This window comes from Vulpes vulpes, chromosome 4 (genome assembly GCF_048418805.1).
Source record: "Vulpes vulpes isolate BD-2025 chromosome 4, VulVul3, whole genome shotgun sequence".
NCBI classification, from domain to species: domain Eukaryota; kingdom Metazoa; phylum Chordata; class Mammalia; order Carnivora; family Canidae; genus Vulpes; species Vulpes vulpes.
This window is the reverse complement of record NC_132783.1, coordinates 73,670,591-73,693,597: the sequence shown is the minus strand read 5'-3', so window position 1 is coordinate 73,693,597 and position 23,007 is coordinate 73,670,591. Positions and strand designations below refer to the sequence as shown.

The 23,007-nt window shown below is 41.5% G+C and overlaps 1 protein-coding gene across 2 annotated transcripts in view; it reads right to left on the bottom strand.

Moving 5' to 3' along the window:
• The window catches only part of ARID5B (AT-rich interaction domain 5B), a 175,128-nt gene that overhangs the window by 14,695 nt on the left and 137,426 nt on the right, over positions 1 to 23,007 (bottom strand). For both annotated transcript variants that reach the window (XM_072756122.1, XM_072756123.1), the window contains 3 exons: positions 19,194 to 19,398; positions 17,190 to 17,242; positions 7,605 to 7,702 (listed from right to left, as the gene is read on the bottom strand). In XM_072756122.1, the coding sequence (XP_072612223.1) occupies positions 7,605 to 7,702; positions 17,190 to 17,242; positions 19,194 to 19,398 (356 nt within the window). The remainder of the gene's footprint in view (positions 1 to 7,604; positions 7,703 to 17,189; positions 17,243 to 19,193; positions 19,399 to 23,007) is intronic.

Here is a 23,007-nt window from a genome sequence, read left to right as displayed (position 1 = left end):
TGTGCCCACTGGCCAGAGCCCCCATCATTGAGATGATGATTAGAAAGGAGTTGCAAGTCCATAGACTGCTCAACCCCACTATGGGTGCCCATGGGGGAAGATGGAACAGGGTCTATCCTTTGGACCTCGGGGCAAGACAGTCAATAGGCACTAAAAAGGTAAACTGTAATACCTGCCTTGGTGTATCCAATTCAGAAATTCAGCCTTAGTACTCACCTAATAGCTTCTTCCATCACCTCATTCCTTACCTCTTAACACACATTCCCTAGAGGAAACCATCCTTTTTGTTCAAATTTAATTTAATTCATTCAATCCCAATTTCCTGAGTCCCTGATATGTTCATGACATATCACTGGGTCCACTGGAGAGACTCCAGGAAACCAATAAATAGCCCATGATCCTTGCCCTCAAAATTAGTATCTTTATCAGTCTCAAATTCAACAACTGAACATTTTAGGCAATGTATGATGATCTCTAAAGTTATAACCTAACTCTTTAAGACCCGGTCAGAATTCTAGATCCTCCTGAAGACTTTGCTCATTCCAGCTTGAAAATTCTCTCTATTCTTTCTTTGATCCCTATTGAATTTGTTATTTGTATCAATTTCTTATAGACCTGAAGTTTTTATAACCTCAAATAATTTAACTCTCTTTCAGATATGTATGGACTATGAGTTGGATTGTATGATGTTAGGTAAGCCAAGGATCACAGCACCTTCCAGTTCTAATGAGTCAGTGGTAATGGCCTGTGCGTGCCATACTGAGGAGAGTTCTGAAGCTGAACTTGGGCTTGTGGAAACCAGCATCGTGTTTCCTTCGCGTTCTCTGGTAGCATGGGCACTTCCTCGTTGTTTGCCAGCCTTATTCCAAACTCTTTGGTTCATACGTTTTCATTATCCCAGAGGGTGCTTTGCAAGTGGTAGACGTTCAAAAAACACCCATTGGCTCTTGAAGGCAGAAGCAAAGGAAAAACGGCAGTTGCTCAAATGGCAAATCTATCGTACCTCAGAAAAATAACCCAGCAACTAGGAGGGCTTCTTACCAATTTCAAATGTAATCTTAGGTTATGTTGATAGACTGATACTGCTACATCCCAAGAAGTACTATATGCCACATCTGGAATCGCTCTGGGTATTCTGAGTGACACAAATTGGAGGCATCTACATGACAGCAGGCCAAGCTGGTGAAAATCCATAAATCGTGCTCTGAGGCTTGGCTGAATGGAATAGGAGGACTTGAAGTGAGAAGGGAGCCAAACATATGGAGGCCCATCACCAAGGAAATGGCATGCACAGAAAGTCAGCCTCCACAGGCAAGGTAGGGTCATTGGGAAGCCACAGAAGGTGTCCTGCTCAGTATGTGGAAGAGTGTTTAGATGAAAAGCACGTTCAGTGATGGTTCTTCTTTCTCACCCCTCAACCGCAGGGCATTTGAGCAGAGACTGGATTAGCCCAGTGCCAAAGTTGGTTCAGTCCTCACAGAACTTGACAGCCTATAGGCTACTTTTGCCCAAAGGTGGGTTTAATTTAACTTATATTTTCAGAAATACTGGATCTACCATTTTTAAATCAGGTGATTTCACATGAAAGTCATCAAGAAACCATGGAAAGTCTGACAGCACTGAGACTCTATCTGCCCAAAGCAATGGTGTTGGCAGATCCCACTGGACCTCTCTGGCTCGGCTGTATGTACCAGCTTCCTACTTTCCTACCTGGCCACCTGCATCCACCTATGCTACGTCCCCCATAAACATCTGAGTTTGTGATCAGTGGTGTGGAGCTGTGCTTCTTCAATGACCTGACATGAAGGACTAGGTTTCTAAATTTTCTGTCTTGCTGATGGGACACTTTTGTTAAATTCATAATTCATGAAAATGATTAGTAAAACAATGAAATTTAAAGCAAGGCACATAAAATACCCCCAATGTTTTATTAGTCTCAATGGACATAAAATTATTCTGGCAAATTGCTATATAAGTGTAACAATGCTTATTTGTAAACTGTTCTGTTCGTGGAACACAGACAGGCCAGAAAGCCTCACTTGAGTAGTACTGGTGTAGAGGATGACTAAGGGACCTCTCAGATCTAAAATGCTGAGACCCTGCCTGTATCTTTCTGAATCGGGTTCTGATTAACTTCAAGGGTATCAAAATGAGCAAGAATAGATCAAATTGTGTCCTGGACATAGGGAGAGCCGCAACTCCCCTTACTTTCCCCCTTGACTTTCTCCTCATGACATGATTAGTCAAGTTCCTTAGAACTTGATATCTTTTTGGCATTTACCTTAAAGCACATATTTATCTTCCTCAAAACGTGAACCTCCCACACACTGCCTTTTCTACCTTCAGAGGAGAAAGGCAAGAGGTTCAGCAGACTGTCACTTGGGTTCTACCCAGATGCATCTGGCTTGGCTTCAGCTCCCCCCAAGCCTCCCCCAGCCCTGCAGCAGGACAGTCTTGCCTGGGGAATGCTTACGGGAAAAGCCAAAGGTTAGAATTTGAAATTGGGCATTACGCACATAAGAAGATGAAGCATAATTGCCCATTTTCCCCATAAGCAAATACATTTGTTTATGATTTTGATTTTCTAAATACCCGACAAAGCACATCATAAAGTCCTTTTGCCTTAATGCTCCTTTTTCCATCCTTAATAACAACTTCATGTGCTCCTCAGACACACATCATGCAATTTATCCAGGAAAATTCAAACCAGTAATTTGGTATTCTGTGTGAAGATTTTTTGTCCCCCTCTGGCATGTGCTTAAAAGACATTTTTCTAAAAAAGAAAACAAATCTGCATGTGAAAACAAAGTCTTTAAGGTGAATTACTATTCCAGAAAATCAAGCTGAGAGGACTCTATAAAAATAACCATCTTCCTTTTTTGTTCCTTTACTCATAAAGGTGACTCGGGACACCTTCAATGCAGAGATGGATGAGAAAGAAAATGTTCTACTTAGAAAGGTCCCACCCAGCTGACAGTGGGCATTTTTTCTTTGCATTCCAACCTCTGGTAGCTTGACTATATATCCTGAGCAAGAAGTGTCCAGAATAATCACACTTCATGAGCTTTACTGAGTTTGAGACATCCACGTAGCAACAGTCTCGCGATGTGGAAACATGAATGCTTTTTATATTGGTGATCAGCTGTAACATGAGCAATTAAGTACAGTACTAATGGACTATGGCCAGGAGCCTGGTACTAATATTAAAAACTGACAGAGATGAATAGGTTTGGAAGCAAAACCAGGCTGACAAAGACATTTTTATGAAGTGCCTGGACCTATTTGATTTAAACCAATCAGAGGCAAGTTTGGACGAGTCAGGCCTTCAGCGACAATGATGCATTCACAGGCATTGTACCATTTCTGTTATGCCTTAAATAAAAACACCCATTGATTCTTTTCAACAACCCACACTTTCATTATTACACTCATTAATAAACCAAAAGTGCTCAACTAAATATACAAGTAATATTTACTGAGGCCCCGGCTACTTTTTTCTTGTTGGAAAATGAAAACATTTACTGGAAACACGAACCGCACCACATGAAAAATAAATCAGAGGATAATGCATAGATCACTCCTTTCTTCTTCATCTTCTAGGAAAGCAAAGCTGGCGATAGGGAAGGGGGAAAGGGATCAAGTCTGTACACCGGAGTGAAAAGAGTGAGACCAGATGACTGGCTGCATAGGAGCAACCCAGTCATTCTGATCTGATGGGGAAAGGTATGAAAAATGTCCATGGGCATCTCTGGATGAGATGTTTGCCCGCAACATCCTGATATTTGTCTTTCTTACTTCTTGATCCTTCTTGAAAATGGTGAACCTTCACCAATCTAGGCCACTCTGTTTTGTGTTAGCACAGCCTGTAACTAGCAAGAAGGAAAGCGATCGGCCAAGTCTTTAAGCACGGATTCAGCCAAGAGCTCCAGCCTCTTCTCTGACCAAAGCAGAACTGTTTCTAGTCCCTGGGACAGATCTGAGTGTCCTCTGCCCTTCTCTGAGAGAAGTGTTAAAGAGAAAGAAGATGTAAGACACCTAGAGTAGTTGCCCCCAGATTTTTCTCCCCACCACAACACATAGGAGCAGGGATCAGTCCTTTCGGATCACGATTGGTGCAAAATGAGTGAGGCTGGTATAATTATAAGTGGAGTCTCATTTTTTTCTAAAGATTCTATTTATTTATTTGAAAGAGAGAGAGAGAGAGAGAGAGAGAGAGAGAGAGAGAACATGAGCAAGGGGGAGAGAGGGAAAAGCAGACTCTTCACTGAGCAGGGAACCCAATATGGGGCTCAATCCCAGGACCCAGAGATCATGATCTGAGCCAAAAGCAGACACTTAACTGACAGAGACACCCAGGTGCTCCCTGGAGTCTCTCTTTCTTTTTTTAAAGTCAATTTCTGCCAATTTTAGTACTTCACTATTATTAACTATTAGTCATTCAAGACATCCTTGGTATCTGATCACAGCAATGTGAAAGGAGCCCGGATGATGAAAGGATATACAAGGAAGGGTAAAGGACCTTGCTAATCACCCTGTTGTAACTGGAGTTTCTGAATCTGTGCAGGGATTTCCACGTTGGGGGGCCCACTTGGCAGTTGACTATTGTTGTAGCTCCAAATCTACTCTGCTCTGCTTGGTGATTCTGGGACCAGGGTTCTGCAGATGACAGGCCTCTTTTGTCAGCTGTCTTCCTTTTGGGGTTCTGTAAATGGGGCCCTAGCCAACCAGGGAGGGGAGGAAGGACTTCTATTTTGCTTGTTGTTCATTTCAGGGCCAACCCAACAGTAATTTAGCAGCAGCATTTGGTTCCAGCTTCTAGCTCCTGTCAACAATCCCAGACCAGTTTCATGGCATTTGCTCTGAGGTCCAACACCAGTCAGGGAGCACTGCCTCCTCAGGTCTGAGAGCAGCTCCTCGGTGCTCCACCTCTGGGCTCAGTAAGGACCAGCACTGGTTGAGAGCCTCTTCCCAGGAGGGTTCTAAACCCCAGCTCTGTGAGGCATACTCTCTAAACTTCTAGGTGGCAACACCCTAACCCTCTTTCCCTATTCTCCTGGTCCTAGGGAACCTGTGGTTATTACCTCTATATTAATGTTGCACTTTACGACATTTTTTTTCAGTAGGTTCTCTTTGTTGAATACCTAGTGTAGTTCTTATTTTCCTTACTGTATCCTGATACACACCCAACAAATTCCAGATTTAGCAAAGTGAGTGACATAGTTTTTCAAAAAATATAATCCAGTGGGAGATCTAACCTTTATGAAATACTTCTTTTACTCCCAAGAATGAGGAGAGAAGAGACATTTTTTTAAGAATCTTAAATATGTTTCTCAGTAAACTTTGAGGTATCTCTATTAGAATTTTCCAATTTGACTGATTGAAGGCATTTTGGATGCTACTACTCCAGGTGAGGTAGATCATGAAACAAAGTACACAATCTTCAAAAGAATATATACTGGTATTTCATTTAAGATTTAGGCTCTTTGGACCCCTGACCTCAGTCAGTTAAGGACCTGCCTTTGGCTCAGGTTATGCTCCCAGAGTCCTAGGATCAAGCCCCACATCAATGGGGAGTCTTCTTCTCCTCTCCCTTTATCCCCTCCCCCTGCTTGTGTGTTCTCTGTCTCAAATAAATAAAATCTAAAAGAAGAAGAAGAAGAAGAAGAAGAAGAAGAAGAAGAAGAAGAAGAAGAAGAAGAAGAAGAAAGAAAAAGATGATGACGATTGAGGCTATTTTTATCCAGATAGCTGCTTGAGTTAATTATACACATACACACTCACTCTACTATTAGATCCAATCCTTTTTCTATCCCAAACTCAATCTGTTTTTTTACCATGTGATAGCTCTGTAATATGTTTGATTAATTTTCATTCTTTAACTGGATAAGTTAGCTAACAGTTGGGATACACTTTTTCTTGCAAATTTTAACGGCTATCTGGTCCTTGAAGTTTGATGGTTCAGGTTTTGGGAACATTTGCAGATAGGGGTAAGGGGGGTTTCCCATCAGAATAGAAGTCCTTCGAAAATACAGTGTTTCTAATGAAAATGCTCTGATTAAAACCTTGACTCCTAAGTCAAAACCAGCCAAATGTGTTCCCTCAAGCGCTCTTTACACAGTACTCACCTGAGACATGGATACTATTTTGTAGGAGGATTTCAGTGGTGTCCCCGTGATGTACAGTGAGAATGTAGGTTTTCTATTAAATACTGAGAGAAATAACACTCACATTTGAAAAGTTGATATAATGTACTGAAAACAATGCTAGGACGAGTAATAATTCAAATTCCTGTTACCAATTTTTAAAAATTCTTTTGGACCATAACCCCAACATGTAAGGCAATCTCTTGGGAATACTTTGTGGGGATTATTCATGGGGTACTAGACCCAACCCAGTTTACTATGATTATTCCTACAAAAACTATTCTAAGTTTCATTGAATGGCTATACTAAAAGAGGCTCTTTGCTAAATGCAACACAGATAAAAATATAACTGAACTAAAAAAATATGACTAAGAGTTGATCTACTAGATAACATGATCTGAAGATGCATTTGTAGGATGCAAAGGCGGGTGTTGAGCATCTGGGTTGAAGTTGGAATGCTAAAGAGCAACTATTACACTTAGCAGTTCTGTTTTACCTCTCAAACTAGCAAGCCGACTGGCCTGTTTGTTCATCTGGGTCTTGACTTCATTCCATTCATGACCGTTATTAACACACACACACACAGACACACAGACACACAGACACACACACCTCTACTTGGATCTTACAAGCTCTGAATCTGAAACCAGGTTGCTGAGTCAGTCAACATGTCAGCAGGGAAAGGCCAGGAATAAAGAAGTTGGCGCGACCTTAACAAATCAAGTATGGAGTGGGAGCACAGAGCAAGGATAATGCATGAATTTGCTAGCAGATCTGCACTGTTGTGGGCAACAACAGTCCTAATGCAAAGAGGAAACACTCCTGTGGATACAACCGTCATAGTAGCTAATTCGGCATTACTTCTTGTTTGCATGATCATTACCTTCTGAGAGAAGCTGAAACTGTTAGAAAATGGAACCACGCAAGACTTGGCAAGAAAGGATTTTCTTGGTCAAAAGCAGAGCCGTAGAAGAAAAAATACCAAGATGGCAAAAAAACAATGGATCTTATCTGGGGCCGATTTCCTTATTAAAGAAATGCTTACTTTTCAATATTAATACATTCAACATTAATACATTTCAATGTCAATACGGTTACATGGCAACCTCATAGTAACACTGCAGACTTATGATTGCCAGAAGCTGAAGGTTCTTGTAGTAAATGAACCTATGGAGAACACACTGAGTAATCTAGGCTTGTGGGGGGCGGGGAGGTATTGTCAAATAGGTGATCACAGGATAAAACCAAACAGAAAAAAACATCTAATTTTAGCCCCTGTAACTAGAGAAAGCCATGTCCCCTAAAAAATCACAAGGCGGTATGCAAGGTAAAATGCCAGAGGATATTTTCTATTTCCAGAAAGGTCCTTTAGACTTCCCCTTATCTTATCCTTCACCAGACGCCTCTTCCAAAGAACACACTTTTAATTAAGCAACGGCTTTCCAAGAAAGGGCTTCTTACCTTTCATAATGTCTGCGGGTGCAAGTGGCGGCGCTGGTGCTCCCAGGATTACCGCCTAATTCATCATAAATATGTTTCCATTGTCGGCGGGCTGTTATCTGAAAAAATGGCAATGGGAAATTCAATCTTGCATCATAAGAGGTTCACAGTGCCAGGACTCAATACATATGCAACAGGCAGAAAAGGACAGTCTGTTCTGGAAACCCAGAGACACAGAAGTCCAAATGAGGGTATGGGGAGACTTGGGGTTTCACAGTGGGATCTGCTTCGTGGTACTTTTCTTTACAATAAACACAGAATTCTGCTTTGGGCTCTATATTTTGTCACCCTTAGAGCATTTCACCTAAGGCATCTCCCGAGATATTTTATGCAGCTCTTTCCCCTCAAGGACCCAAACTCATACTCTGATCCTTTAGGTCATGTGATAAAGCACCCCATAAAATAAGATTTCAGCTAAAGTGTCAGTTTAAAATAATCAGAATTAACACTGGTTGTATAAGGGGCGGGGAACTGGGTGGCCAAGATTATAGAAAAAGAGAGAGGCTTTTCCCCAAGCTTCCTCTTGTATCTTCTGATTTTTGACCTATGTGATGCGTTGACTACTTTAAACACTAAATAAGATTACTACATAAGTTAATTAAATTGATCAAATTGCTTATGGAATTTGCAGTCATCTCCGGGATACTTTTATGCCAGCTCCTCTAACCACCAAGACAAAACCAAAATCTGAAACTGTGTCCGTTGCAACCTGTTTACTTTTATTCACTTAGGTCAGCAAAACGGGCTATCCATCAAATCCTACGAAACCAAACAAATTCCAAAGGGAAAACACAAGCTACGTCTACTGTGGCGCTGGGTGAATAAAACCGGGCAGCTTGCAAAACTACCGAGAGGCACATTATGGTCCTGTTTAATTTCTTTCTTTAATTTTATTTTTGTACATAAATTAAGATTTTACAAAATAACAGATGCATGATCTGGCAAATGATGAATTTGGGGAAACCACGTCATCTACTACATCCGAGCGAGTCTAGCATTTCCTTGAAACCAGGAGACAGAGCACAGTCTGAGGTCCTTGTGAACCTTTCTGAACAGAGTTACAGGAAAACTCTGTTAATGGAATGTGCAGGGGGCAGGGCGTGGCAGGGGTGCCAGTGGCACTGGCTGCAATCAGAGCACCAGGCTTCTTTTGAAATAGCCCCGCAGAGCTGCCAGCGGAGTTCACTTACAGGCTAAAGGCATCAATCCGAGAGGAAAAAAAAAAAAATCTCAACTTGTAAACAGGGGCTCTGTCAACTGTAATCTAATGAGGAGGGGAGGGGTGGCTAAATATTATAGGGTAAATGGCACCTTTTCCATTTCAAATAAAACCCCCTTTATTTCTATAAGCCCTTCTCAACCTCGAGACAATGGGAGGTTTGCATTGTTCCATTTCCCACGAAGCATTCTTGAACCGATTTGTTTCAATAGTTCTCTCTAGACAGAACCACGTCTTACATCTACTGGCAGGTATGACTAGAAATAAAATCTTCCTTTATTTAGAGCTTGGCTTAGATTATAATAAATGGTTTCAAACCCCTTTCAAAACACTCAAAATACATATTTTAGTAATTATTTTATATTTAAATACAAGCTCCCTCCGATCTTTCAAATAATATGCTTTCAGGCTGGTCTATTCAAGATCTGTGTCAAGGAAGAAGCGAAACAGGATCCCCTCCCACGTGTCTATGTTATTCCTCAAAGCCCTTAGAACATTGAGGCCCCTTGAAACACACCTCCGTATTTCCCTCCCTCAGATGATGTGTGTGCACCCTGGCGTGCCTGGAATGGTCAGGAAATAGCCTATGTATGTCCCTACATGCACTTCAGAGGAAATCACCACTCTTGTCATCTTTGTATCTCTTCCGTGCACTCTATTTCATATTTTATGAAGTATTTTCACATGCATGGTATCATTTCATCCTCCCATCAACCTGAGGTAGATTATAGGAATCTTGTCAGAGATGAAGGAAGTAAGACACAGAGAGGTTGCACACCTTGCTCAAGGACACACAGCAGTAGAATGGCCATGTCAGGACTCACACCAATGTCTTATGTCCCAAGAGCAGACTTTTTTTCATACATCAAAACAAACTCCCCATCAGAATGAGCTGGTGAATGGTCCACGTGTATAGCAGGGTGATAATACAGAATCTGGGGATTGTGTGCTTCACTTGAGGCAGAGGACTGTGGAAATCATAGCTTCTGCTATAAGTTCTCAATTTTGAGCTGTGGGTCTCTTACTAGTGGGGAAATAGCACAGCGACAAGGTCAGCAAGAATCTAAGGGGGTTAGGTTAACAGTGCTCTGAAAGTTTACTTTCATCCAGCAAAACTATGGCTCCTTCTACCCTGACCACTCGTGTATCTTGTTAGAACAGAGGTTCTCCATTATGTTCACCACTGAATCACAATAACTCTCAATTATATTTAAATCCATCCATTCACTTGACCATTTATTCACCAAACATTTCTTTAACATCTCCTACTTGTTGGGTGCTATGCTAGCATCTGGGATGCAACAGTGAAAACCAGACCCAACATCCAACATGACCACATCCTAGCATGTGGGGTTGAGGTGGGGGAGGGATACCAAACATAGACAAAGGACCACACATATAACAAAATAATAAAGGTTGTGAAAAATGTAATGAATGAGAGACCACTGATGATGGGATACTTAATGTGTGGAAACTGACCACGCCCCACTCCTATACCCTATCATCTAGACTAGGAAGTAGTATCCTAGTCAACACTTGCCTTTCACAGAAATGACAAAATTCTTTAAGAACAAATAATGAATTATCAAAAGGAGGGGAAAAAGATCTTCCTTACTCTAGGACTGAAACTATGGCAGCAGGGGGCCAGCATCAAGGATTACTTGGCAATAGTAAGCCATGTGCGGTAGGCGAGGGGTCTGCGATAGCCCTTGCTAGCAGTTTCTGGTGTTTAAATACAGTTTTTACCAGTGAGGGTTCATCTGGAGCAAAGACAAGGGCCAGGCCTTCCAGGAAGTGGTCCCTGTTTACTGAGCTTCCACTGGCCAGCCTGGATGAATCAGGCCATTTTGAGATATTTTCTTTCCACAGGAAAGTCATAAAATGTGCTCTTTCCAACTGCTAAACGCTTTTATGCTCTTAAGTACACAATTCTCCTGGGTACACATCTCCATTTTTTGTGTCCAGATGCGCTTTTAATTCAAGTGCTATCCACAGGCTGCAAGGCAAGAAACATCTAAATCCTCCCGTGGTCCAAACCCACAGTGGGTCCAAGAGTCCAAAAGGAGAAAGGAAAGGCACAAGAGTTGCTCCTGGCCCAGCTACTGGGCATTGTGCTCTCACCTGTACAAATGTGCCTCCTGAACTAGTATGCTTTCATCATGCCCAAGCGTGCGTTTGCTTAGGTTTTTTATTCTGCTGTCCAGAATGTGCATTATCTTTAAAACTCCAATTGGGAAAACCCAATGTCTACCTAGTAGTCGCTAGCCCTCTGGTTCCACTCAGGTGGAAAGTCTGATCTAGCCACGGGTTGAGTTTGACTAACTGTCATTAAGCCGGAGACTCCTGGTCATGTTCGTGTTTCAATTTGACCTTCTGTTATTTTAGGTTTTTAAGGATACGAAGAACTCTGGCTCTTTGCTTCCTAAAGAAAATGGCCAAATTCATTCAAGCAATGATCTCTCTCGGGCTGTGCTTCCCCTGTCATCTCCTTTAAGATCTTCACTGAAATGATAGGGATTCATGACAGTCAACCCATCACCTACTGCCTGCTATTTTAGGGCACTGTGCCAGGTACAGAGGCATGGAGGGAGCAAGTAGAGGATGGAGGGTTGAGGGTGGGGGATACTATAAAAAAGAAAGAGAAGTTACTACTTTAAATGGTTCATAATTTAGCAGGAAGCATGATCCCATATGACTAATCACAAAGCAAGAGAAAAAACTGAGCAGACCACACCCAAGGAAAGCAAATCAATCTCATGCATGGAGACCTCATCTCACTTTGAAGACACTTGTCAGTTATTCCTTTCCCTGGTGTGAGTAAGACCCAAGAAACTTAGTGAAAAGCACTGCATACCCATTATGTTTGTGTATGTTCATTGCTTCTAAATATAGTGGTTTTCAAATCACTCTTTGGAAGCCAGTTTTAGAGGTGGCCTGAAACTAACCTCCACACCGCGGCCAAGAAAACGGGTCCAGGGGGTGGGAAAGAAATCTGTCTTGTCTATAGTTTACTTGATGAAACTATCCCAGTCCTTAAAAAAAAAAAAAAAAAAAGGAAAACTATTTTAACCCAAGACATGGCCTTGGAGCCTTGCATTCTTTACCTTTGAGGTTGCAAGGATGAAATAATCTTAGAATTTTTGTGGCCTGGTTAGGAAACGGCAATCAGGAACCTTGCAGGACTTTAGTGTGTCTATAGCTTAAGAATGTAGCAGATGTGAAGTCAAAAGGAACATTTGCCTGCATACAGTTTTGCCCAGGCTGCTCTGAGAAACAGCCTCTTTCTCGGGACACCTTGAGGGCGGACTGAATTCAAGGAAGATGACTTTTTTTTCCTGGTAGTACTCCAGGAACTGGAGCCTTTCAAAACTACATGACATCATCTTTGGCCTCGAGAATTCTGAATTAAGCAAGAGGCTTTGTCCGTCCAGTTTACTAGGGTTAGATTCAAAGGATGTCTCGAAATGATGTCAAAGCCAGAATCTGGTGTCAAAGCCTAATCCTTCCAGCAAAGAGACATGTGACTTCTTCTTCTAGATGAGAAATAATGGTCCTATCTCAACCGTGGAGAGAGATGGAGCTGCTAACTGGGCATTCTTGGAAGGCACCGCTTGCGTGGTCCTCTGCCTCTAGAATAAGGTTTTCTCAAGACCCATTTCCCTACTCTACCTTCTTTCCAAATATTGCCTCTGGTTCACCATCACATGGTTAGCCAAATGGAAATCACTTTAGCACACCACCCTCAACACGCTACATCCTGGTAATACCCCAAGCTACTCTTCAAGCTGTAATTGCTTCACCAGACACTAGAGTGAAGACCTTGCCCGCTGCTCAATGCAGCTTTATCCCATTCTCCCTCGGCAACTGCAGGTGACCTACACTCTAAAATGCTTGGAAGGAGAAGTTGGATGTATGATTGTAGAGGAAGGATCTTCACTGCCAGCCAGTCAAAATGTCAGGATATTATTTTTTTAGGGAATCAAATCCATTCAAGCCCTGTAGGATCTCTAAACCTAAGGAAGCAGAGACACAAATTTCAATCCAGCAAAGGCAGAGGAGGCCAAGAGAACTGAATATAGTCATTAGTCAAATGCTTATAAAGGCTTAAAATAAAACCTCTGCTCCTCTTTTTTGTTGTTGTTGTTTTAATTCAATTTGAGGGTTGTGAAGGGCTGCAATGAAATAATCCATAATCCACAATTCAAACCAGAAGGTTTGGAATAGTTTATAACCACAAACAAAAACAAGCCAATTAAGATGGCCTCTTTTTATAACCAGAAGGAATTCCAGAGAGATGTCTTTATCCAATCACAAGTTAACAGCAGAAGAGATACATCTACACATTTTCAACTTGCAAGGTTTTACTATGACTGAATGTTTTCATCATGCAGCCCTCTCGACCCATCTCCTAGGTTCACACATTTTTCTCAAGAATCCGATAAAATCTCAGCTAGTAGTCAGTGTGCCTGGTAAGGTTCGGGGTAGGTACAAAGAACCGACTGAAAGGTAGGCTATTAGTGGCTTTTCCCAAAATATCACCCCAAAGAGGGAGAAGGCATTGTAGACGCCTAGGAGACTTCTGGGGGTGGAAGGACAAAGAAGGGTCATTAATGCATCTCTTTCCTCCCAGTGTTGCTACAGAGGTAATGGCAATGGTGCGCAAACATTCTCTGCAAGTCAGAATCCAAAGAAGCCCACAACGACCCCTTGTGACTCATTTCACCTCACTGTGCCTCAGTTTCCTGATTTGTAAAATGAGGGTATGGACTGGAGCAGGGTAAATACAAGGCCAATTTGCAAAACAAGAAAAGGTTTCAATGCTATGCTTTCCCGCATTCAAAATGAAAATGGCTTATCGAGTCCCAACTTAGTTGGATTACCACTTCACCAAATGGAAAAACCTTCATTGGAAATTCTGTGCTGCTTCGGAATCAAAGAAACGGTAATATTCTGGCGGGCTTCTTTAGTAATAGCGTGAAGACAACTTTCTAATCTTTGATGCTTGACTTGGATGGGTCTACACCGTGAAGCAAGGAGCCACGAGGGCCAGTGGTCACTGCTACCACTAGCTTTGAATTGACATCACCCGGAGTGCTGGGAAAACAGGATTCTTGGGTTCTTAGGCCCAGGGCCCACCGCAGAGTTAATATCTCAGGGTGGACGTCTACACAGCTCTGAATACTACAAAGTTCCCCTTTGAAAATCTGAGCCCTAGTTCTTGAGTAGCCTTTGGGAACCACGGATCTAGAAGATTCCAAGATCTCTTTTGAGCTCTAGTGACAAATCTGCACTTGCTTCTGATATCAGATAATCGCATAGATAAATGTCTTTCAATAACACAGTGACGACAACTTAAGCCCTTGGACGGGATCTTATTCATACACCCGCTGGACCGACTTCAAAATCGAATCCTCAGTGAACATCTCATTTCATTTATTGGTCAACATATACCAATAGAAAAATGTATCCTGTACTTGGGGGATTCAAAAGCTTCCAGTAGCACGGGAGTGGCAAACTTCCCTGCCCATAGGGACAGCAAGATCATATGGATCATTAAGGAGATAAAAAGGAAAGGGAAGAGAGAAGGAATGGAGGGAGGGAGGCAGGGAGGGAGGGAGGGAGGGAGGGAGGGAGGAAAAATCTGACCAACCGACCAACCGGCTTCAGCCAGTTCATGACCTTGGATGTAGATTTTATAGCGAACAGAGAAATATGTTTTCTAAGTAGATTCCCTGCCTCAGAGGAGATGAAAACGTTGGAGGTGAGGAATGGCAGGGGCCCAACGGACAATGAGGGAATTGATGGGTAAATAGGGAGAGGAGGAGGGAAGCAGCTTTTCCAGGGGTTGCCAGTCCTCTCTGTGGCTTGGCTGGAGAGGCCTGCAGCTCATACATCAGCAGATGGGGAGCAGATGCGATCTAGTCTCCCACATGCCCCCATCCCAGCCTCTCTCCACTTGGCTCCACCTACACCCGGTGAAGGCAGAACAAGTGGCAAAACGTAACACTTAGCTTGTTATCAATCTCCTATACGCCACTCGTCCCCCACCCCCACCCCCACCCCCACCCCCAGCCAGACTACAGAATAATTCCAGGGGCTACCAACCAAAAAGCTCCTCTCACAGGACTCCATCCTCTCTGGACCCCCCTTTGAGGTCACTTGTCCCAGACACCTGGTCACCCACTTTAAGTTACTCAAACTCTCTATGTCCAACATCATTCTACCTCCACATCTGATTTCTCCATCTGGCTCTCTCTTCCTGGAAGGCCATGATCATTCCTATCTAGATTCCATCTATTCTCTAAAATTCTGCTCAGATGGCACGAGAGCCACAAGTCCTCCTTCCCTCATTTCTAAATGAAGTAGTACTTTCCCTGATCAGGGAATGGATCTTTTTCTACCTTGTCTCTTAATTATAATCCCTGCCTCTCCTGGACAGCAAGCAACCAGAACCACTGGCTTAGATATCATTGTGTCCTCCAGAGCATCCCACACAATGCCTCGAACACATAAGACGTACTAAATGTGTGTTCAGGTGATCTGCTGATTGCGAGGTCATTTGTTATTTCTACTCCTTCAAACAAAAGAAAAAAAAAAACTACTATGGGTTCAGAATACTGAAAATGCCCTGAAACTTATCAGAAGTTTCTTTTGTGCATTCTACACCCACTTGCTGTTGCATGGGGGGGAAAACAGATCCTTGTGAAGATACAGAGGATACAAAGAAGCAGGAAAAACGGATTCTGTGAAATTTGTTGGCACTCTCCCTATCAGTAGACAACAATACATTTCTGGGTTTAAAAAAAGACATTTCATAATATTGTACAGTATCATGTAACTTATCTGCAGTCCATACAAATGTGCATTCCTATTCTTAATATCAAGCGTTAGACTTAAAAAATCTAGGCTATGGGGCTGACTCCTGCATCCATGAGACTAGCTCTGAATAAGTTATCTTTTTCACATGGACAAAAGCTAGAATTAGCTTAAGGTTTTGCAAAACTATGAAGCCACCATGGCAAGAAGTCAATCTCTCTGCCTTATCAACAGATCCAACCAAGTGAAAAATTACGTTATTTATTTTTACCCAGGGTACTTGATAAAACAAGTATTTAAGTAAATTCATGTCTCTGAAACACACATTTTATAGTGCTTCATATGAGCTTTATATTGCTTTATATACGGGTATGTATATCCCAGGTCTTACACAAACATTTTACACCCACATTTACTCACATCTTAGAGTTCTGAGTCAGAATTCATAGCAGGTATCTCTAAAGTAAATACCAGATTATCTGAATCACTTCATGCTAGCCATCTTTTCCCATTCCAAACCCCTGACATCAAACCATTATATTAGTTTGTGGAACAATATGCTATATCTGGCAAGAAACACTGGTTATTATGGTGGGGCTAAAATGAATTTCATTTTCTTGACTTTGTGTCTCATACTGTCATTTTACTGTGATATAGAGATATCCCTGGTTACTTTGTGAGGAAAGAAAAAAATAATTTCTTATTCAATTGCAGAGGAGACTGCACAACTTAATCTGATCATTGTGTGGAGGAGAAAATATTTCCAATGACGACATCTTCCTATGTCAATTGATTTTATTACAGATTTCATCTCTGCGTGCTATATTAATACAGCTCTTTCTTCTTCTTTCAAGATTTTAATCTTAGTTCGTTGCTCTAACATTTTATTGGTTCAAAATACATGCTGTAAAATCCGTGGCCATCAAATTTTCCTGTGGGCTAAAAATAAGCCATTCCTGTCAGTTAGAATTAGCTGATAAAGAGTGTCAGAGCCTGTTCTGAATAAGTTTGATAACTTCCTGTTTATGCGGCACTGACCCTTGTCTAATAAAGCTTCCTTGCCCTAGAATAAGAGAAGATTCTGCTGCATTCTATTCCTTAATGGCCAATACTGATTACTTTTGAAAGCCTTTAATACATTTCCCATATTAGACATGAACAGATGTCAGGTATGTTGCCAAGGGAAATTTCTTTTATGCAATCTTGGCTTGTTGTACAATAATAGCCCTTTCTCAACATGGGAAAAAATTACAGACCCAACTAATTTCCCTGACAGGGGAGAGTTACATATGTTTTCCACTTGTAGTTTTTATGACAAGTTTACAATTTTGCCAAACCTGGAACTAATTGGGATCATTTCCAAAAGCGGCCCAATAAACCCCCAAAAGTGTGGAGCCATTTGAGAAGGCAGTCAGTGATGGTTTGCTTTTACATTTTCTCCATTTTGGTCAAAGAAGGGGTGGGGGAGTTAGATTGCAAAATTATTTCATTTAAGTTGCTTAAACACTTACTGTTTCATATCCTCCCAGTTTTTGAGCAGCTTGAAACATAGTCCAAAGGTTAACTGTTAGAGGGACAATAAGTATTTAGATAAGCATTGCATTAACATACTTCCAAGAAATGTCAATTAAAACATTTTGTTTTGTTTTGTTCTCAATGAGAAAGAGAAAAAAAAATGCAAAAACAAAACTAGTACCCCAGAGAGCTAAGTTCTTAGGAAACAATTTGCCAAAGGGCATTTGACAACAGGATATACTATTACCACTTAAAATATTTCTTAAGAAACAGTCACAAATACGGAAATGGTTCTACTTTGGGGATAAAGGATAACACAGCTTTAGTCATGTTGCCATCAGCAGACCCAGAGAAGCTAAGTTACAGCGTCCTTGGGAAAAGTGTGAGATTTCAAAATTAGGGTTGGTCTTGTTCAACCCTTAGAAAGAAGCCATTGATTAAAGGGTACTATATAATGCTTCCTTCAGATAAGAATTTACCATAATCAATAAATAACAGCCACTTTAATACACGATTACCTTTCTAATAGAAATGTCTGATGGCAGCACTATATTAAGAACTCATACCGTATTTCACTAACACATGGTGCCTTTGTAACAAGTAGGAAAACACATATTTTACCCTTGAAGTAGTAGTGATAAAACAGATCAAAGGGAAGGAAGATACTCATTCAGTAAGGATTGAGTCCTGAGTCCACTTGGTCTCCTCCTCACTTGCCTGTGTGATATTTCGAATATATACCTTTTTTCGCACAGATTTCTCTTTGTGGGGCTTGCATACATTTATGCTGTTAAACAACTCTGCCAAATTGCTAGCGATCCTGCTCATTTGTCCCAAATACTATGGAATGGGACTGCTATGGCTTTGACTCTTTTACAAGAGGGGAAAGTTGAATTTCAAGTAATTCCTTGGTAAGGGAAATGAAGAATAAAATTAAAATTAAAAGAAAAAAAAGGCTCTTTGACACAACATGTTGGAAAAGCCTCATTGAACCTTGCACTATTTCAAAGCTATCAAGAGCCCTGCCTCGGCCTTGATTTAATCTGAACCAATGCATAATGCAACAAAGCTGTTCATAGTACATTAATTTTACTTCTATTTCAAGCAACCAGTTTTCAGACAAACATTGTAATCATTCGTAGTTATATAAGTTTATAATGGCTGTGAGGGTTCTCTTGCAATCAGTGCCAATTGCTATTAGGTATGTAAATTGTTATGTAAAACATACAGGTTTGACATTCTTCATCAAAATGACACATGGTTTTAATCTAGGAAGATACGTTTGGAGAAAATACTATTTCAAGCCAGGGGCTCATTGCTTTGTGTGCTACAAAATCCAGACAGAGGCAAAATATATATTCGGTTGTGAAATCAGGGCTGGATCTGGGTTTCTTCTCTTTTTCTATGGAATTCTGCTCAGCTGTGAGTTTCCTTTTCTACTTAAAAATGTATTATGATGCTTAAGTGTCTACATCAAAGTAATCCAAAATTGGGCTTTCGGTTCCCATCTGTGTATTTCGGGCTTCCTGTGAAGTCAGGTTTTTGTTATCTCTTCACAAATTTGGGGCTTAGGAAATACGTTTTTGCTTTCTGGTTGTTTTGTCCACCTTTAAATGTCTTCCTCTTGAAAGCTGCCTTTTTTGCAGGCAACATCTGTGTCTGATAAAGCTACGTCATATTATTATCTCAGAAGAAAGGCGTTACAGACACTCAAGATTGACAAAACAGAAAATGAGAAACTTTCAACATGTCTATTTCCAGTCATAATCAGTGGATTCAAGCCTATAAATATCTCACTGCAACTGCCCCAGTAGGGAACAATGTAGCGGGAAGGGGCAGGGAGAAAAATCTGTGGCCTGGATGATTTGTAGATATAGTATAAACAGAGAGAGCATCATCCCCACATTAGGATTTCAACATAACCCTGAGTCAATTTTTCTTCCCAATTTAAAGAATCTGAGCAGTTTTGATATTTCAGAAATGAAAACAAGCATACTTACTCTGTTTAAAACCTAAATAGGGTATTCGTTCTATTGGCGTCTTCCTTTCTTTCATGTATTTATAGAGTGCCACCAGGAAGGCCTGCTCATCTGCCCTGCACTCTTCACCAATGGCAACCTTTGGTTTCTCTTCATTTGAGACCTTTTTACAGTTATTATGGTTATTCTTCGGCTTGGACAAGGCTGACCTGGCCTCACATTTCACCTGGAAGTGGGGGAAAAATATGCCACATCAAATCAAGTACAGCCTCGGAACGCTTACAGACACAGCCAGTGACAGCCTGCACAGTGTGGGAAGGGTGAACCAGTAAATAACCTTGCCCTGAAGTAGCTTTTTAGCGGCAACACTGAATACCATTGGGTGGTAACTTTTCTGTGGAGGGCCGGGTAGTAAATATTGCAGGATTTAGGGCCAGATAATCTCTGTTGCAGACACTCAACTAGCATAGAAGCAGTCACAGACATGTAATGGAATGGGTATGGCTGTGTTCCAATAAAACTTTATTTATAGAAACAGGTGGTGAGGGGGCCATGGTTTGCCAAATTTTCCAGCCTCTGTTAGAGTCCTTACAAGCATGTTGATGTGAAACCAGAAACAGTGTTCGGATCTGGTGGTACCATTCCGTTGCTTTTTTGTCCACATTCATTTTCCCAAGGGCCACCATCTGTTAAGGTCATTGAATGAAACCCTGTCTTCTTAATGAAGAGTCCCATACTTTGCACTTTGTATCAACATGAAAGAAAGTTTATTTCTTCATAGTAAACTTAGCTTGTTGCTACTATTTCCAGCAACCTGAAAAAAACACACGTCAATGCCAGAGGATGTTGGCCTCAGGAATAACAGCAAGATCTGTCATGTGACGGTGATGCCCAGATACACCCTCAGAAGGAAACAAAAGATTCCACTCCTAAACGAGGGCTCCTGGCTCTTCAGTCAGCTCTGGGAACGTAATAGGAGATATAAACTTGCCACAAAGCAAAGAGTAGAGGTCAGCTAAAAACCCATGGAGACTAAAGTGGAAAGCACCATAATTAAAAAACTAATGGCGGCCACTGTGCCAGATGTCATTCCTTCCACACTCTAGGCGAATGTGGGACTCGAAAAACTGAGTGGCTAACCCAATGTTCCCTCCTCACTGCCATGTTCTACAAGAGGCCTTTGATGGTTGTTAAATATAACGCCAAGTTGCTGAGCTATTTTAATTGTAAAAGGGGGAAGTACAAAGGGTCAGACTTTTGAGTTCAAGTGCGCCCATGGGGAATGTGTACATTCCGATATTCTTTACATCTCCGTATCTAACATCGGAGAGAAGAGGGCAAGCGCTGGGGAAATGTTATGAATAAAAATGTCCCACATATTCGACATTGTTTTCCATTTCAGATTTTGACCGCTCTTTCTCTTTCCCTTCGGCGTCTCCTTCCCAGGCCTTAAGAATATAAAAGGCTATGCTTATTTATAAAAGGGAATTGTATCCTCCTGCAAGGGCTTTCTTTAACCTCTTTTCTCAAGTGAACATGCGAGGTTAATATCTTTAGACTGGTTCTGGAAAAAATAAAACTTCCTGTACAACTCATTCAACCGGAGCCTCTAGACTCTAGATAAGATTTTAATGTTTAAGGGGGTATTAGAAATGGTACTAAAACACTTTTCCATGTAGAATTTTTACTGACGATATTTTCAAACTTTGGTACTTTGTCTCATTATGTTAAGGTGAACATCCTGTGAAACTTTATGTCGTCGTCATTTCTCACTGCCAAATTTTAGACTGAGCCTCAAGTTCTGATGAAATCTCTAATTGAATGGCTTTTTTGAAATCATAAAATCATTCCAGTTTTAATCTGTATTGCCCCTGGCCTTCTGTGAGTGCTTACGATGTAGCCAGGCTCCGTTCTCAGCACTTTTTAAGGTATTATCTCATCTTCTGTCCACAAGCTAGTGAGGCCTGTGATTATTCTTGTGTTAGAGATGAGGACACTGAGGCACACAGGGGATGGGTGACAGCAATAGGATCATGTCCAAGTTAGTAAGTGATGAGCTTGGGATCTGAACCCAGGTGGTCTCACTCTTGGGCTTCTGGGATTAAACACTATAATTTACTGATACTCATTAAAAAAAATGGAATCGATAGTCAAAACACACTTCCAATTAAAAGCGTATCTTATTACTAGGCAGTAAAAACCTACAGCTTAGAAACGTGATCTATCAAATGAAGAATATAAGATAAAGCTAGGTGGTTTCCACAGTATAAAAGGGCTCCATTCCTTCTATTGTATATTGAGCAAAGGGAAGGAAACCAGTATCAATTGAGCTCCTACAATGAGCTGGATACAGTGCTGAGGGCTTCACATAGTCTACCAAATGTTCCTAACAACCATCAAAGGGCGGCCTCTAGCTCCATTTTACAGTTGAGGAAAATGAAGCTCGGCGAGGTTATGTATTTTGTTAGCTGGCTCATGGCGGCAAAAGAACTCTGGGTTTAGACTCTCAGGTCGGCTTCACTCCAAACCCCGGTTTTGCACAAACAGGAGTAGATCTAAGATTTGCATCTAGAACAGGCCGAGTCTTAAATCTGCAGCGAAAATGGGCCAATTATTTATATTATGAGGTCAGAAGTGGTGCTTCTGACCTCATAGGTTAGGCAGTCCAGGTGGCCGCCTAACCTCCTGCCTCAAACTGCAGAATCACCCAGAAACAGAAAGAAAGCATGGACGAGGTATACAAACCAGGCCCAGAGTCATTCAGACTCCCTGCTTTGTAGAGAAGGCTCCTGGTAAAGCCAGGCTGCCACCTACTGAACTCTGTCCTGAACCTCCGTGGGTGAACCAGCAGATTTCTCCTCGCCAGGGGTGGGAGGTGGGGGTTCACAGGTGCTTTGTAAGAAGTCAGCAGTGGTTTCCTTTCTCAGGCTGCCCTTTAGGCTATTACTCTGTTTCTGGGTAGGACCTGGCTAAGTTCCTTTCTACCTATTTGCACATTTACCCCAAACAGTCTCATTTTAACTTAACATTTTAATCTACTGCAATTTTAAACAGGAGCTGGTCTTCATGCTGACCTTGAGAAAGTCCAATCTTTTGATGGTGACAGTTAATTACTAGATCTGTTTTTCCCAACCTGAACACCTTATTCTTGTTGAGTTCACTAAGAGCTCTGGGGTTTCTAAAGTGATTGAGGAAGTGCTAATTAAAGAATCCGCATTTAATGTTTTCAATGAACCACCACCTATTTGATATTAACCACATCCTTTCACTGGACTGAGTTATAACTAATCCAATCTTCAACTGGGGCAGCAAGATGTGATGAGCCAGCAAGAAATATGAAGCTACAGTCTAATCTTGAATTGGTCACTAACTTGCTAGGAGACCCTCAGTTTCTTCCCAGGGAAGTAGGAAGGATAATCCCTGGGGATGCTTCCTGAGGACCAAACTGGATAAAAGATAGTGAAAGCATCACATTTGTGAAATATCAAAGGGAACGTTTATGATTTAAGCGAAAGAACATGGCACACCGTGATTTCCCTTTTTTTTTTTTTTTGTTCCTTTTAGAATATAAGCCACCTGTAACGTACTTCTGGCCTTTTGAAAGTGCTTACAGAGTGTGAAACGTCATTTGCCTTCCATCAGTGGAGGCCTCCCATTAGATGCCTGGACTGAGAAGACTTTTCTCGTATAGATCACCACATGAATGGGCTTGAGCCCATATCTGCTGCCAAAGGAGGATCCCAGGGAAATAGCAGGATTTGGTTGGACATTTTGAAGACATCTTCAGAGAACTGGTAGCCTCTTTCCCCGTGTGACTTTTGCGGTTTTTGGAAAG